The sequence below is a fragment of the Podarcis gaigeae genome (genome assembly GCF_964106915.1).
Source record: "Podarcis gaigeae genome assembly, chromosome: 6".
Classification (NCBI taxonomy): Eukaryota; Metazoa; Chordata; class Lepidosauria; order Squamata; family Lacertidae; genus Podarcis; species Podarcis gaigeae.
The window spans coordinates 7604834-7620870 of record NC_139682.1 but is presented as its reverse complement, the minus strand read 5'-3'; the positions used below and the strand labels follow the sequence as shown (position 1 = coordinate 7620870).

Below are 16037 nucleotides of genomic sequence, written 5' to 3'. Positions count from 1 at the left end.
CAGTGAATCGACAGCAGCGGTGATGTTTTTGGATGGCTACGTATGGACACAATGGTGTTTGGGTATTTTTTTTACTTTGGGCAACTATTTGCCTACTATCATCTGTAAAATGGGGGCAACAATGATCTGCCTCATGACACTGCTAACGAAACAGAGACCTTTCGCTCTGCATTTAACAGGCTGCGCCCAAAGGACAACAACACCTCCTGTTTCTTGGCACACATTTATTGAGTAATGAAAGTCAACTGGCACACATGGCAAGGAATCCAATCTTAGTCCACGGTTTGCATGGGAAGGGTGCTGAAACGACTTCGCAATGGCGTCTCGGCTGTGCAGGATCTATAGCGAATTATCTTCTGGCAGGTGCGGGCAGCAAACCCCAAAGGGGCTACCACCCCTAGCCATAATCAGGGTATCTCGCGATGTAGCTCCACGAAAACAAGGCCTTCACATAACTCCAAGCTTCTTCCTGCAACAAGGCTGACATGAACTGGCTTCTTCTAGCGGTTCTGCCAATCTTGTTGGGGGATATAGGATCTGCTGTCCATTTCTAAATGCCGTTGGTGGCAATCTCCCCCCTCCTTCAAGAGAATGGGTAGTGGCCCCATTTGTAGATGCAGAAGAGCATCTCTCTCAGGCTGTGGAAAGGCGGCCGGTCCTCTGGGTGGCTCTTCCAACATTCCAGCATGACGCCATAAACCTCAGCGGGGCAGCTGTTGGGACGGGGGAGGCGGTAGCCCCGGGTAATCTGCTGGATAGTTTCTTGGTTGGTCATCCCTGGAAGCAATAATATATACAGTCATACCTCGGCTTACAGACGCTTCAGGTTGCGTTTTTTTTGGGTTACGGACGCGCCAAAACCTGGAAGTACCGGAACGGGTTACTGTGATGTTAACATATGAGAGTGCTGGAGGTGAAATAGTTAAATAGGTTACCCAATCAGAACCCAGGGGGTGGAGTCAGAGGGACTATAAAACCAGCTCTGGGAGGGGCGAAGGGGGGAGTTGGTTAGGAGTTGGGTGGTTGGTTGGAGTGGGAGTGAATTGGGATAGAGTCTGTGGGGAGGTTGAGTTAGGGTAGCGAAATAAGCTGAGTCAGGAACAGTTAGGAGCTGGGAAGACAAGTACCGTATTTTTTGCTCTATAAGACTCACTTTTTCCCTCCTTAAAAGTAAGGGGAAATGTGTGTGCGTCTTATGGAGCGAATGCAGGCTGCGCAGCTATCCCAGAAGCCAGAACAGCAAGAGGGATTGCTGCTTTCACTGCGCAACAATCCCTCTTGCTGTTCTGGCTTCTGAGATTCAGAATATTTTTTTTCTTGTTTTCTTCCTCCAAAAACTAGGTGCGTCTTGTGGTCTGGTGCGTCTTATAGAGCAAAAAATATGGTAAATATCTGAGAGGTGGTTTAGTGAGTGAGAGCAGGTAGCGGAAGTTATAGGTCTGGATAGGCATCCTATGATTGTAATGGACCGATACCGTTTATGAAACTACACACTTGTTAAACTGCAATAAATAAACAGAAGTTTATGTTCCAATTTAACCCTGACTGGACTCAGTATTGTACCAGGTAGGGCCTGGGTGGCAGCAGCGAGAAATAAAGTGGTGGCACAGGGATCAATAGAGGGTGAAACCTCCAGGGACCCTGTGTGATCGCCACAGTTACGTCTGGGTTTTGGTGGTTGCGCATGCGCAGAAGCGCTAAATTGCTCTTTGCGCATAAGCACTGAATTGCAACCCGCACGTGCGCAGACGCGGCGCTGCGGGTTGCGAACGTGCTTCCCACACAGATCACGTTCGCAACCCGAGCATCCACTGTATCCAGGTATTAGATAGATATTATTTATTACATTAATATATACATAAAAAGGTAAAGGTAAAGGACCCCTGGATGGTTAAGTCCAGTCAAAGGCAACTATGGGGTTGCAGCGCTCATCTCGCTTTCAGGCCAAGGGAGCCGGTGTTTGTCCACAGACAGCTTTCCGGGTCATGTGGCCAGCGCTTCTGGCGCAATGGGACACCATTACAGAAACCAGAGCACACGGAAACACTGTTTACCTTCCTGCCACACGGTACCTATTTATCTACTTGCACTGGCATGCTTTCAAACTGCTAGGTTGGCAGGAGCTGGGGCAGAACAACAGGCGCTCACTCCGTTGCGGAGATTCGAACCGCCGACCTTCCGATTAGCAAGCCCAAGAGGCTCAGTGGTTTAGACCACAGTGGCATCCGCAATATATACATTAAACACAGTCTTTGCCACAAGTAAGACCGCCACGTTCCTCTTCATTTCTGCTCTATGCCTGCCCAGAAACCTGGGGTGTTTTGTTGAAGGCAAGAGTCAGGCATGGATAGCTCAGTTGGTTAGAGCGTGGTGCGAAGGTTGTGGGTTCGGGCCCTGTATGGGACAGCTGCAGATTCCTGCATTACAGGGGGTTAGATTGGATGATCTCCAGGGTCCCTTCCAACTCTACGAGTCGTTGATATTAGTCTATGGTAGCCTTGCATCCAAGGACCAAATGCCGCCCCACAGGCCAGATCCCTCAGCAACTCTGCTTCTCACCTTGGGTCCTTGAACTCTGATAACCCCTCTTCCTGGATGGAGGACAGAGGCTGTGTGTGTGTGTGTGTGTGTGTGTGTGTGTGTAGACCCTATTGGCTTACTGAGCAAATGTAAAAATTTGCTCCGCCCTCTTGTTGCTGCCCCACCCACTTTTGACTCTTGCCACGCCTCCAAGGGTGAAGTTGCATAGAAGCAAATGCAAAAGCCAAACTTGGCCCTCCAGCTGTTTCGGGACTACAATTCCCATCATCCCTGACCCCTGGTCCTGTTAGCTAGGGATGATGGGAGTTGTAGTCCCAAAACAGCTGGAGGGCCAAGTTTGGCCATCACTGCCTTAGGCTGAAAGTGTTTGCCCAACCCGGTTTAAGATGTGGGGCAGAACTGGGTTGTCAGCCAGGTTTTGTTTTCTCCTAGCTATTGGGGGTAAGGAGACATTTTTCAATTCTTCATCTTAGGGGGCTTCCAGACTGTCCCTGTTACATATTGCCAAATGCAGGTTGCTCTGTTAAGATCCCTTGGCAACAAATGCAGTTTCCTTCCAAAATATTGGGCTTTCTGTGATCGGGAAAGTGATGTGAAAATTCACAAGAAACTGTGGGGTGACATTACTTGATGTAGTGCTATATAATTCCCCCCAGAAAACAATTCAGAATGAATGCTCCATAAAAAGGCTGTCTGCAAGGGATCCCGTTTTCTGATTATCTTAGCACCTGGGAGGTAATTAGTCTGCAATCTCCAGTTTAAGTAGATCCCATAGCTGTAAAATCCAGCCTAATTTTTCCTTCCTCCAGCCGCTTTCCAAATTTGTGTAACGTCTTGCCTGATGAAGAGTTTTGGAGAACTTGAAAGTGAGTCACGTTTTCCTGAGTTATTGATTGATCCTGATAAAGGTATTGCCCAGCGGTGGACTTTGGGTTAATTGGATCTCACATAGTTTATGTCCTTTCAGTTCTGAGATAACCTGAAGCAATTTAGATATTATTACCCACGCCTGAAATTCCTTTTAAAGTTTCTGTTATAAGAACTTGAAAGTCTCAAATATAAATTAAATACTCCAGATGGGTGGAGTATAAATAAATAATAATAATAATAATAATAATAATAATAATAATAATAATAATAATATATTATTATTATTATTATTATTATTATTACTACTACTACTACTACTTCATTTTAAGCAACTAATCTGAACATACCCTAAGACAGGCTTCCTCAAACTCGGCCCTCCAGATGTTTTTGGCCTACAACTCCTATGATCCCTAGCTAGCAGGACCAGTTGTCAGGTATGATGGGAATTGTAGTCTCAGAACAACTGGAGAGCTGAGGTTGTGGAAGTCTAACTAAAATTACAGCAGGGCAATGACTGTTTCTTGAATACTTTACCTTCATATGGGCATTGTCCATACGTAAACACCTCATAGAGAAAAATCCCAAAGGACCAAACGTCCGATTTTGGAGAGTAGGTCTGGTAGATAGCTGCTTCTGGCGCCGTCCATTTCACAGGGATCATGGCGTTGCCCGTGGTGGAATAAACATCATCCTGGAAGGAAGCCAAGATTGGGTTCTTAACAAGAGCCATCAAAATTATTCACCTGAAAGCTGCTTCTATACCTAAGGGTGTTTCCAGACTTCTGCTATTTTGGGGTGGGATTCAGTCATGTACCAGTGAATTCACAGTCACACAGTTTCAGTCATTTGAGAGGTCTTGCGCAACGAAGCCACTTTCCCCAAACAACGAACTTTTTTGCAATAAGAAAAGCGAAAGAGAAATTCTCTGGAAAGTGTGTGATAGCACTTGCTAGGCTCCATATAGGCTAACCTCCCTGTAAACAAATCTGAATAAATAGACTGATGTTAAAACAAAAAAAAATCCTTCCAGTAGCACCTTAAAGACCAACTAAGTCAGTTCTTGGTATGAGCTTTCGTGTGCATGCACACGAAAGCTCATACCAAGAACTGACTTAGTTGGTCTTTAAGGTGCTACTGGAAGGAATTTTTTTTGTTTTGACTATGGCAGACCAACACGGCTACCTATCTGTAACTAGACTGATGTTGTCTATCTTGCCTGCAAACTTTGCCCCGAGAAATCAGGACGCATAAGAAGCTGGTTCTCTGGAAGTGACCTCAGAAGCTCAAGCTGTCAAATGATCAAAGGCCTGTTCTAGGAACTACATCTTGTGTCCTTGGCCAAATATTTGATACCCGGGGACAGCTTTAAGCAGAATTTGAGCACGCATTTAAAGGAGCCTCTTCCACCTTCTTCCTTTCATGTTCTGCCACCACAAATTTGTAAGTGCCAAAATGATTTCAGTTCCATGGCTAGAGTAGCTTCTGGGGTGAGGGAAATTGGATTGAGGTTGTGAGTTAGTGTTGGGGAATTAGGACCGCTTCCACGTAGAAAGCAGGTTCAATCTAATTCTCCATCCTAAAGCTGATTTAGCAAAAAAAGAAGACTTAAGGAAATGCCATAATGCATCTCACACATCTCATACTGCATTATGGCTGGACCATAAAGAAGGCTGATCGTCGAAGAATTGATGCTTTTGAATTATGGTGCTGGAGGAGACTCTTGAGAGTCCCATGGACTGCAAGAAGATCAAACCTCTCCATTCTGAAGGAAATCAGCCCTGAGTGCTCACTGGAAGGACAGATCCTGAAGCTGAGGCTCCAATACTTTGGCCACCTCATGAGAAGAGAAGACTCCCTGGAAAAGACCCTGATGTTGGGAAAGATGGAGGGCACAAGGAGAAGGGGATGACAGAGGACGAGATGGTTGGACAGTGTTCTCGAAGCTACAAACATGAGTTTGACCAAACTGCGTGAGGCAGTGGAAGACAGGAGTGCCTGGCGTGCTCTGGTCCATGGGGTCACGAAGAGTCGGACACGACTAAACGACTAAACAACAACAACAACATATCACACATCAGATTTAGGATCTCTCCAGAATGAGTGTGTGTGTGTGTGTGTGTGTGTGTGTGTGTGTGTGTATGCATGCAAATTCTGCAACATGCCATTGATGCAATAAAAGTTGTGGATTTATACTGGACTGTCCACACATTTATTACTTACGCTGTGACGTTTCCCCAATGCTACCACATTTTTGCCTTCAGGAAGGGCACACTGGCCCTACACTGCTGTTACAAGAATTAAAGGTCTCAAATATATAAATTAAATGTTCATAAATTTACAAGGCAAACATATACATAAGTATGTAAACCACGTGTCTGAAATAGTACAGGAGAGCAATCCAGAAGCCATTTTGACTCTCCCAAATTGACCTCAGATGGGGAAGGAAATGGGAAAGTCTCTCCATTGTCTTTTGCTTACCTGCCTTAAGGGTGGATTTGTGTATGAATAGGGTGAGCCTGTGACCTGGGTTCAGGAATTAAAGTATTTACCATCACAAAAGAATGGCCAGGCTGCCCAGGTAAAGCAATCAGTGACCATTATCAGGTATCCTAGCAGACAGGATTTCTGTTGTAGACTGCTTCCTTCTGTGATGTATGTATGATGTTTTTGGGGGGTGGTCTTGGGCTAGAGGGTGGGCAGTTTCAAAAGTCTGTATAAGGGCTTGCACACCATTGTTCTGGGTTCCTTCTCCCTCCTGCGTGTGGTGAGTGGGGACCCTGTTGCAACAGTTGAATAAAGATCAGGCTTACTAGCTGCTTTGTGTCTCGATATTCTCTGATTGGCCTCTGTTATTTTCTCCTACCCATAGGGGACCCACTTAAGGACTCTATATGGGCTCTTGGATACCCCATAAGGGAAAAGGAGCAGATTTCGTTTGCATCACTGCAATAAAAGTGGGACAATACCTCTTCCTGCCCCCGTGCCTGAACATCTGCAATATGAAAAGTTTCAAAAAAGAACATTGTGAATTCTTTCCTCTATGCGCATGCGAAGCCCTTCAGTGAAAGGAGTTAGATAGGCAGGAATCAGCCACGTCTCCAAGGCTTCCTTGAACAAACCTTGAGGAGCCTGGCAAGACCAAAGTCTGCGATTTTGCAAGCGAGATCTTCTCCCACCAGAATGTTCCTGGCTGCTAAGTCTCTGTGGACAACGTGTTGTTCTTCCAAGTAGGTCATGCCATCGGCCACTTGGCAAGAGATGCTGAGAAAGTGGTGTGTGGTCAGTTCCTTCCCTGCTGCACCTACAAACAAACAAACAAACAAACAAACAAACAAACAAACAGGAGGAGTGAGTTAACCTCCACTAATTGCCAAAACTGGTTCAAACCTCACTTGCTGTTTTTTATACTTGGTGCAAACAGGAAACAGGTGACATTCTCTTTGCTGTCTTGAAGACCTTGTCTTCAATACATGCATATGAGCATAAGAAGAGTCGTGCTGGATGAGGCCAAAGTCTCCTCTAGTTCTGCACCTTGGTTTTTGTTGTGGGTGAACATATCAGACGACACAGCGATTCTTCAAACAGCTCTTGTTTATTCACAGGCCAGAACAGAACTGAACTGAAGTGTTCAGTCAGCCTGCTTATATAGAGCTCCCGTACAACGTAACTGTAACAATTTTCTAAAACTATCCAATCACTGAACGTCACTTTCAATCCCTTATTTGCATAACTATCTACAGTATCCCCCTGCTGGCCCAAGGTGAGAACTTCAGTACATAACAGTTTTTTTTGTTGTTTTAAATAAATTTATTCATATTATATTATTGCAATCTGTTGCCAAAAGGCATGCGGAGGGGAGAAGGGGTAATAAAATAATTCTATAGTGCCATGCAGTGCTTTAAAAAAAATGTTTAGGGGTACTCCCACTTTGATTCAAGAAAATCACCATTTTATAGTTCAAATCAGGGAAAATAAATACAGTAAATGGACAAAAGTACAAAGATTCACAAAATGTTTAGGGGTATGCATACTCTTGTGTCCCCCCAGGAAAAAAAAGCACTGGTGCCAAGAATAAATTTTAAAGGAAAAATATATTTACATTGTCATTCCAGAAATGTAAGAATAAGGCCCATTCCTCAATAAATTTGTTTTCTTGATTTTTATGTAATGTGTTTTTCTTATATGTAAGTTTTATCATTAAGATAGTTTGCCACGTTTTCCATAACCAATGAGTTATGGGTTATTGTTTTCCATTTTTGTGCAATGCACTGTTTTGCTGTTGTTAGCCCCATAGCAAAGAGTTGTAAATCATTATTAATGACTTCAGAATGATGAAAAAGAGAGTTATTTTAGGGTTTCTTGGGAGATCATAACCTGTAAAGGTTAAGGTACCCCTGACTGTTAGATCCAGTCGCGGACGACTCTGGGGTTGTGGCGCTCATCTCGCTTTATTGGCTGAGGGAGCCGGCGTACAGCTTCCGGGTCATGTGGCCAGCATGACTAAGCCGCTTCTGGCGAACCAGAGCAGCACACAGAAACGCCGTTTACCTTCCCGCCAGAGCGGTACCTATTTATCTACTTGCACTTTGACGTGCTTTCAAACTGCTAGGTTGGCAGGAGCTGGGACTGAACAACGGGAGCTCACCCCGTCGCGGGGATTCGAACTGCTGACCTTCTGATCGGCAAGTCCTAGGCTCTGTGGTTTAACCCACAGCACCACCTGTGTCCCTCATCATAACCTGTACTTGTGTGCATAATGTTCATAAAATTTTTCATTATGTTTTCAGTGGCCCATGAGATGCCTATGGGAAGCCTGCAAACAGGACCTGAGCCTAACAACCCTCCCTCTGCTAATGATCTCATGCGAGTGTCATTCAGAGACACCTTGCCTCTACCTTGCCACCTTGCCTGACAGTAGGGGGAGAACCATGGTTGGTAGCCACCCACTGGGAGCCCCTTCCTCCAAAAATTCATCTAATCTGCTTTGAAGCCTCTCTAGACTTCGGGGGAGCTTGAGCTCTGATGCTTTGGAGAATAAAATACATTCTCGATAGAGTCAATTTTCTTAAAAGAATATTCTCGGGTTTCGGCAGGTGCACAATTAAACAAGGAGTTGACATCCTGATTTGCGGCTTAGTTACTGCTCTGCCTCAGGCCATTGTCTTACCATGTTGTCATATTTCAGGACAATCTGAAAGCTTGCTTTTTTTTTTAAAAAAAAACAAATACATAAAGAAACTGTGATTTTTCAATTGTCTATTCTGCCTTTGAAATCCCATTAACGTCTGGGAAAATGTCCGGAAGTATGGGAGCCCTAAAGGGTATTAGGCATAGATGAAATTCTCATTCCAGGTTGTGTAAAAAAAAAAACACACCCTGCAATTTCTCAGGGTACTGGCTTCTTTGCTATTGAGACGAGTGGAGAAGGACTTGATGCTGGCACCCTCAGAGGTCTGGTGTGCAGTGGTTTGTGATTGAGACTTCTCTGCGGTGGCCCCCGAACTGTGGAACTCCTTCCCCATTAAGGTCTATCTGGGCTGAGTCTTTGCAGCTTATTTATTGATTTAATTTGTGAGTTGCTTTATCTTGCCCAGGGCAACCCAATGCAACTTACAACCAACCATCCAACCAACCAACCAGACAGACAGACAATAACTCCCTATATGGATACATTAAAGGCAAGAGAAATAAAGAAATACATTAAAAAACATCCCACTCCTAAAAGGCCCCAGATTAAAGTGCTAATTTGCAGTTCTCCTCCCTGTGAATGGTGTTATCAAAATGCATCATTTTTTTGCTTCCATTGTGGTTGTTTGGTGGTTTGTTGATTACTCATTATTTTGCAATTTCAATTTCAGTTTACATAACCTGACTTTAGGGCGAAGGGCGGGTAAGAAATAACCAGGAACAAAAAACAGACAATTGCATGGACTCCTCACAGCCTTGAATTCTCCTGTCCCACTTGTTTGCTATAAAAAAAAGTTTTCTGCCCCACATGATTTTTTTTTTTGCAGTTGCAAGCCGATGATCAGACTGTCAGCGGTCTGGCACTAGGTTGAACCCAACTAAGCTTTTATTTGGAGTGGACAAATTGAAATTAATGGACCTAAATAGTCACACTTATTAATTTCAGTGGGTTTACTCTGAGTCAGACTAACATTGGCTAAAACCCCGCTGCGTGTAAAGCAGAGGTCAGCAAATTTTTTCAGCAGGGAGCCAATCCACCGTCCCTCAGACCTTGTGGGGGGCCGGACTAGATTTTGGTGAAAAAAATGAACGAATTCCTATGCCCCACAAATAACCCAGAGATGAATTTTAAATAAAAGGGCACATGTAAAAACACACCAATTTCTGGACCGTCCATGGGCTGGATTTAGAAGGTGATTGGGCTGGATCCGGCCCTGGGCCTTAGTTTGCCTACCCATGGTGTAAAGGCTCATCCCGACTTCCACTTGCCCGGCTGCTCCCCTGTTCCCCAGAGAAACCTGCTCTTTACCGCTGAATTGGATTTTCTGCGGATCGGGTGCTTCATTAAAAAACAACAGTGAAATAAGAAGCCAATGCAATTTTAATTCCCAACCTCCGGGTGACATCAGGGTGCAATAAGGAAGTTCGTTATTAGACAAAGCTAGTGTTGGGGAGTCGTTTAGCCAAGAAGGGCGACTGCTCTCCCTCATCAGTGGGGCTCCTAGACCTGTTCTCCTTGGGAGTTGTCCCTCCTTGGGTAACAAAGAAGAACTGAGAAAGAGGTCAAGTCATTCACCGCAGATTGTCTTTCGCGAACGAACGCCCTACTTTGCAAGCTGTTCGACCGGCTTCCTGGGCCAAACCTTTCTCAGCTGGGAGGAAAAGGCGAGAGAGAATATTTGCACCACAGGGGTGTTCTTTTGTTGTGGTTGCCACCTGGGTGCTGAAAGGGGAGGTGCCCTTTCATGAGATCTGTACAGACAAATTGAAACATCCTGGTTGCCCAGGAGGGAGGAGATTTTGGGGGTGTTGTGCTCGTCCTAAGCATCAATTTTCTCTAGCGAACCCGTGAGTTATAAACGTTGCGCAACAAAGCGCAGGGAGCTGGAACTGGGTGCTTTTGAAAGGTGATGCATTGTGGGCCAGGAGAGAAAATAAAGGCCTGCGCATGGTAATGCTTATACACACATGCACACGGACATTCCAGAGAGCCAAATAGGCTTCCTCATTGCTCGGACATTTGTTGCAATGTGCAATCCTTCTACTTAGACGTAGGTGGCAGCTACAATGATTTCTCAAGGTGTGCTCACTTCACAACGCACCCATTGATTGATGTGGAACATGGTGTGATAGGAATTTTGAGGTCTTAGATACACGTTAAATGTTCACAAGTGTACCAACCAAGCACGCACATAGATCAGCACAGGAAGACCGACCTGAAACCATTTTTGATTCCCAAACAGACCAAATGTTTTCTCTGCAAGGTCAAAAGAAAATGGAAAAGCCTCCCCATTGTCTTTTCCTTCACAAATCCTGTCTTAAGGGCACATTTAAGATATGAATAGGGTGTGAGCCTGTGACCTGGCCCTGGAACTAAGTATTTATCATTACAAAAGACTGGCCAGGCTCCCCAGGCAATCCAATCAGGTGACCATTAAACAGGTAACCTGGCAGACAGGAGGTAAACAAAGCACTCAGATTTCTGCTGTTGACCGCCTTTTCAGTGATGTAGGTATGATGTATCTGGGGGGGGTGGTGGTCTTGAGCTACACCCCTTCTGTGATGTATGTATGATGTTTCTGGGGGGTGGTCTTGAGGTCCAGGGCAGGGAATTTAAAATGTCTATATAAGGCCTTGCGCGCCGTTGTTCTGGGTTCCTCCTCCCTCCTGCATGTGGTGAGTGAGGACAATGTTGCAACAGATCAATAAAAATCAGGCTTAGTAGCTGCTTTGCTTCTCAATATTCTATGGTTGGCCTCTGTTATTTTCTCCTACCAATAGGGAACCTACCGTATTTTTCGTCCCATAGGACGCTCCGTCCCATAGGACGCACCTAGTTTTTTTGGGGGGAAATAAAGGAAAAAATTTTTTCCTTTATTTCCCCCCCAAAAGCAGGTCGGGGAAACCAAACCAGGTCGAGGAAGGGCGCTGCACCTCCCTGAGCTTGTGGGGCTGGCTGATGTCTGCCTCAGGCGGCAGGCTGCTATCCGCAGCGTGGATGTCTGTCCGGATGTCTGTCCGGCGCGCGGGGCGCTCTGCTTCAGGGTCCTCCGCCCGCCGGGCGGCAGGCTGCTATCCGCAGCGTGGGGAACCCTGCGGGGAACCCCTGCAGGACTCCCCACGCTGCGGATGTCTGTCCGGCGCGCTCTGCTTCAGGGCGCCCTACCCGCCGGGAGGCAGGCTGCTATCTGCAGCGTGGGGAGCCCTGCGGGGAACCCCTGCAGGACTCCCCACGCTGCGGATGTCTGTCCGGCGCGCGGGGCGCTCTGCTTCAGGGCACCCGACGCTCCGGGAAGCAGGCTGCTATCCGCAGCCTAGACAACCCTGCCTGACCTCCTGCAGGGCTGCCCAGGCTGCGGATGTCTTCCTGAAGCCTGGAGAGCGAGAGGGGTCGGTGCGCACCCACCCCTCTCGCTCTCCAAGCTTCAGCGAAAGCCTGCATTCGCCCCATAGGACGCACCCAGATTTCCCCTTCATTTTTGGAGGGGAAAAAGTGTGTCTTATGGGGCGAAAAATACGGTACGTAAGGACTCTATATGGGCTCTTGGATACCCCATAAGGGAAAAAAGGGCAGATTTTTGTTTACAACAGTGGTGTGGGTTGTTGAAGCACTGTGACTTGCAATGGTGCACATATCTGTTTTGCACCCACAAAATTCTCTTCAAAACTACTTTTATTTTAGGCATAGACTTCAGGGTCCTGATGCGCACATCTTTTAAAGTATCTATTAGACAGGCTTCGCTTTAAGCATGATTTGGGGAGGGGCGCATGTGTTGTGGGTGGGGCCTAACTGGTCAGCTGTGAGCATGTTTGGGCTCTTTTTTTCGCCTTGTCAAAATGTGGCTCAGAGGATGAGGGCTGTGTGGTCCAATAAAGTCACAAATAAGTTATCTGGCAGTGACAGGCGAAGGCATGCTGAGCGCTTAAGCTAGGTCAGGTTTCAGAGGCCCCACAGCGTGACCAAAATGCAAATGATTCTAAAAGAAAGGACAATGAAAATGCAAATAATAAAGTTTTATATGTGCATATATACTGGTACATAGGCAAGAATGCAACTTAAAACTAAGGGCCAGATTTAACTAACCTGCTTCCAGCAGAAGTCAACGCAAGGACTCCTGCTATTGCAAAATAAAAAAAAGATAGATAGAGAGAGAGTTTTTGAGCTATTTTAAATGAAATTCACCAAAATCTACACTTCCAGCGATTTCTGCCTGGATACTGTTTCCGAGGCCCAAATACCAGTTATGTCTGGGGAATTTTAGATGTATGGCAACCCTAACCATCTCCCATATTTCCCTGTAGCTATCTCACGCAGCTCTGTTTCTGTTCTGCTGCAGTTCGCCTTTTGCCAAACCACTCTTTGTCTTGCTGTTCGCTGCAGCAAAACTTGTGTAATTTACACAACAAATCACGTAACTTCTGCAGGCTATGTAAGCTATGTTGTCATGTGATTGTGCCCCGTTTGTTTCAGCGCAAAAGAAACGCATTGCAAATGGGGAAAGATGTAATGGGTTATGTACCATTTGTGGCAGGGACTTGGGTGGCGCTGTGGGTTAAACCACAGAGCCTAGGACTTGCCGATCAGAAGGTTGGCGGTTCGAATCCCCGTGACGGGGTGAGCTCCCGTTGCTCTGTCCCTGCTCCTACCAACCTAGCAGTTCAAAAGCATGTCAAAGTGCAAGCAGATGAATAGGTACTGCTCTGGCAGGAAGGTAAAAGGCATTTCCGTGTGCTGCTCTGGTTTGCCAGAAGCGGCTTAGTCATGCTGACCACATGACCCGGAAGCTGTATGCCGGCTCCCTCAGCCAATAAAGCGAGATGAGCACCACAACCCCAAAGTCGTCCGGGACTGGACCTAATGGTCAGGGGTCCCTTTACCTTTACTTTACCTTACCATTTGTGGCGAGAACGATTGCAATATGGTTGTATTTGCTGGATTAATTTTCATCCTGGACATGGGGCGAGGAAGTGAACACCAGGAATTTTAGCTCTCGTTTCCATTTCAATTGCTGGGATTCTCTGACATAGAATCATAGAATCATAGAGTTGGAAGAGACCACAAGGGCCATCGAGTCCAACCCCCTGCCAAGCAGGAAACACCATCAGAGCACTCCTGACATATGGTTGTCAAGCCTCTGCTTAAAGACCTCCAAAGAAGGAGACTCCACCACACTCCTTGGCAGCAAATTCCACTGTCGAACAGCTCTTACTGTCAGGAAGTTCTTCCTAACGTTTAGGTGGAATCTTCTTTCTTGTAGTTTGGATCCATTGCTCCATGTCCGCTTCTCTGGAGCAGCAGAAAACAACCTTTCTCCCTCCTCTATGTGACATCCTTTTATATATTTGAACATGGCTATCATATCACCCCTTAACCTCCTCTTCTCCAGGCTAAACATGCCCAGCTCCCTTAGCCGTTCCTCATAAGGCATCGTTTCCAGACCTTTGACCATTTTGGTTTCCCTCCTCTAGACACGTTCCAGTTTGTCAGTGTCCTTCTTGAACTGTGGTGCCCAGAACTGGACACAGTACTCCAGGTGAGGTCTGACCAGAGCAGAATACAGTGGCACTATTACTTCCCTTGATCTAGATGCTATACTCCTATTGATGCAGCCCAGAATTGCATTGGCTTTTTTAGCTGCCGCGTCACACTGTTGGCTCATCACAAGTTTGTGGTCAACCAAGACTCCTAGATCCTTTTCACATATACTGCTCTCAAGCCAGGTGTCACCCATCTTGTATTTGTGCCTCTCATTTTTTTTGCCCAAGTGCAATCCAGCATCCCACATCCCAGCACTTTGATGGGGAATCAAGTTTAGGGCAACTGCTGGAGCGATACTCACTGTTGAGGTAGCTATGTAGGTTCCCCTTCCTCATCAACTCGGTGACAATGTAGACAGGTTCTCCTACAGAGCAGATGGCCAGGAGTTTGATGAGCCTCGTGTGTTTCAGACATTTCAAGTTCTGAATCTCTTTGGCAAAATCATCCCTCATGTCAGCTGTGGAAGAAAGACCAAAACGCTGCAGGGATGTAGGGTTTCTCAAGGAAATTCTATGGGTGGGGTCCTCCAGGAAAGTAGCTTACCCCTCACAGAGCTACAATTCCCAGCACCCTTCACAAACTTCAGTTCTTGGGAATCTTTGTGGGGATGTGTGCTTTACACGTATGGTGTGTCCCAGGGCTGGGTTTAGGTTTGATGAGGCCCTAAGCTACTGAAGGTAATGGGGCCCTTTATATATCCAGCTGCCCTTTGTCAACAACAAATTGCCACTGTTTTTTGTGTTGAATATATGCTATATGGTAATAGGTATCTAAAGCGATTTGCACATGTTGCCGTGCAACCAGTCCATGCAGAATGTAGGCACCCTATATATAGAAATGAGCAAACCAGTGATATTTTAGGGAGGGCCCACAACACGAAACACTGTTGCTGTACAGTGGTACCTCGGGTTACATACGCTTCAGGTTACACACTCTGCTAACCCAGAAATAGTGCTTCAGGTTAAGAACATTGCTTCAGGATAAGAACAGAAATTGGGCTCTGGCGGCACGGCAGCAGCAGGAGGCCCCATTAGCTAAAGTGGTGCTTCAGGTTAAGAACAGTTTCAGGTTAAGAACGGACATCCGGAACAAATTAAGTACTTAACCCAAGGTACCACTGTATGTAGGTTTTATTTTTATTTTTATTATCTTATATTTTGGAAATGTACATCCAGTTTTTTCTCCTTTAATTTTTTTTGGGGCCCCCAAGAGAGTGGGGCCCTAACCTATAGCTTATTTAGCTTATATGTAAATCCGGCACTGGTGTGTCCACAGCCTGTGTTGGACTCCCATTCCCATGAGCCCCAGCCGGTGTGAGCAATGGCCAGAGATGATGGGATGTCCTCAGCCCTACCTGACAATGCTGACGGTTGAGCCAGGAATCTTCTGCTGTACCCCTCAGCTACAGCCCATCCCTGAAAGAAGGATTCCGCAACCAATGACATGTTCTGCACCCCACAAACCTTGCTTCATGATTTTGATGGCCACCGGCACTGTGTTCTTCCACGTTCCTTCCCACACCTCTCCGAAGCATCCTTCGCCCATCTTCCTCCAGAGCTGGAACTCTGAGCGGGGACGTTCCCATTGGTCCGTCTCAGTAGGCCTCTGAAAAAGGGCAGGCACATGGGGGGGGAATACTTGTCAGGAGCGTCCTACTCTCGTGTAGTACCCTGGAGACGCATGCTCACCTGGCATGTTCTCTTCCTCCTGGTCGATCATTCGGGAGCTTCAAAAGCTTTCTTCTGCCCGAACATCATAGCGACTGATGCCAAAAAGCATTAGCACACTTAGGGATCCGCAGAGTATTCACAGTTTGCGTAACAGAACTCAGTAGCACAGCATTTTGGCTAATCTACGTTTATTTACATATAAAGCCTTCTGCTTTAGCTCCTTCCTCTTT

General features: G+C 46.1%; 1 protein-coding gene across 1 annotated transcript in view; it reads right to left on the bottom strand.

The window, feature by feature from the left end:
- Positions 1-209: 209 nt before the first annotated feature.
- SRMS (src-related kinase lacking C-terminal regulatory tyrosine and N-terminal myristylation sites) overlaps positions 210-16037 on the bottom strand; it is a 42576-nt gene continuing 26748 nt past the window's right edge. Inside the window, exons 4-8 of the mRNA XM_083744475.1 lie at positions 15601-15742; positions 14439-14594; positions 6531-6712; positions 3946-4102; positions 210-777 (exon numbers count right to left, since the gene is read on the bottom strand). Coding sequence (XP_083600601.1) covers positions 584-777; positions 3946-4102; positions 6531-6712; positions 14439-14594; positions 15601-15742 — 831 coding nt within the window. The 3' untranslated portion in view covers positions 210-583. The remainder of the gene's footprint in view (positions 778-3945; positions 4103-6530; positions 6713-14438; positions 14595-15600; positions 15743-16037) is intronic.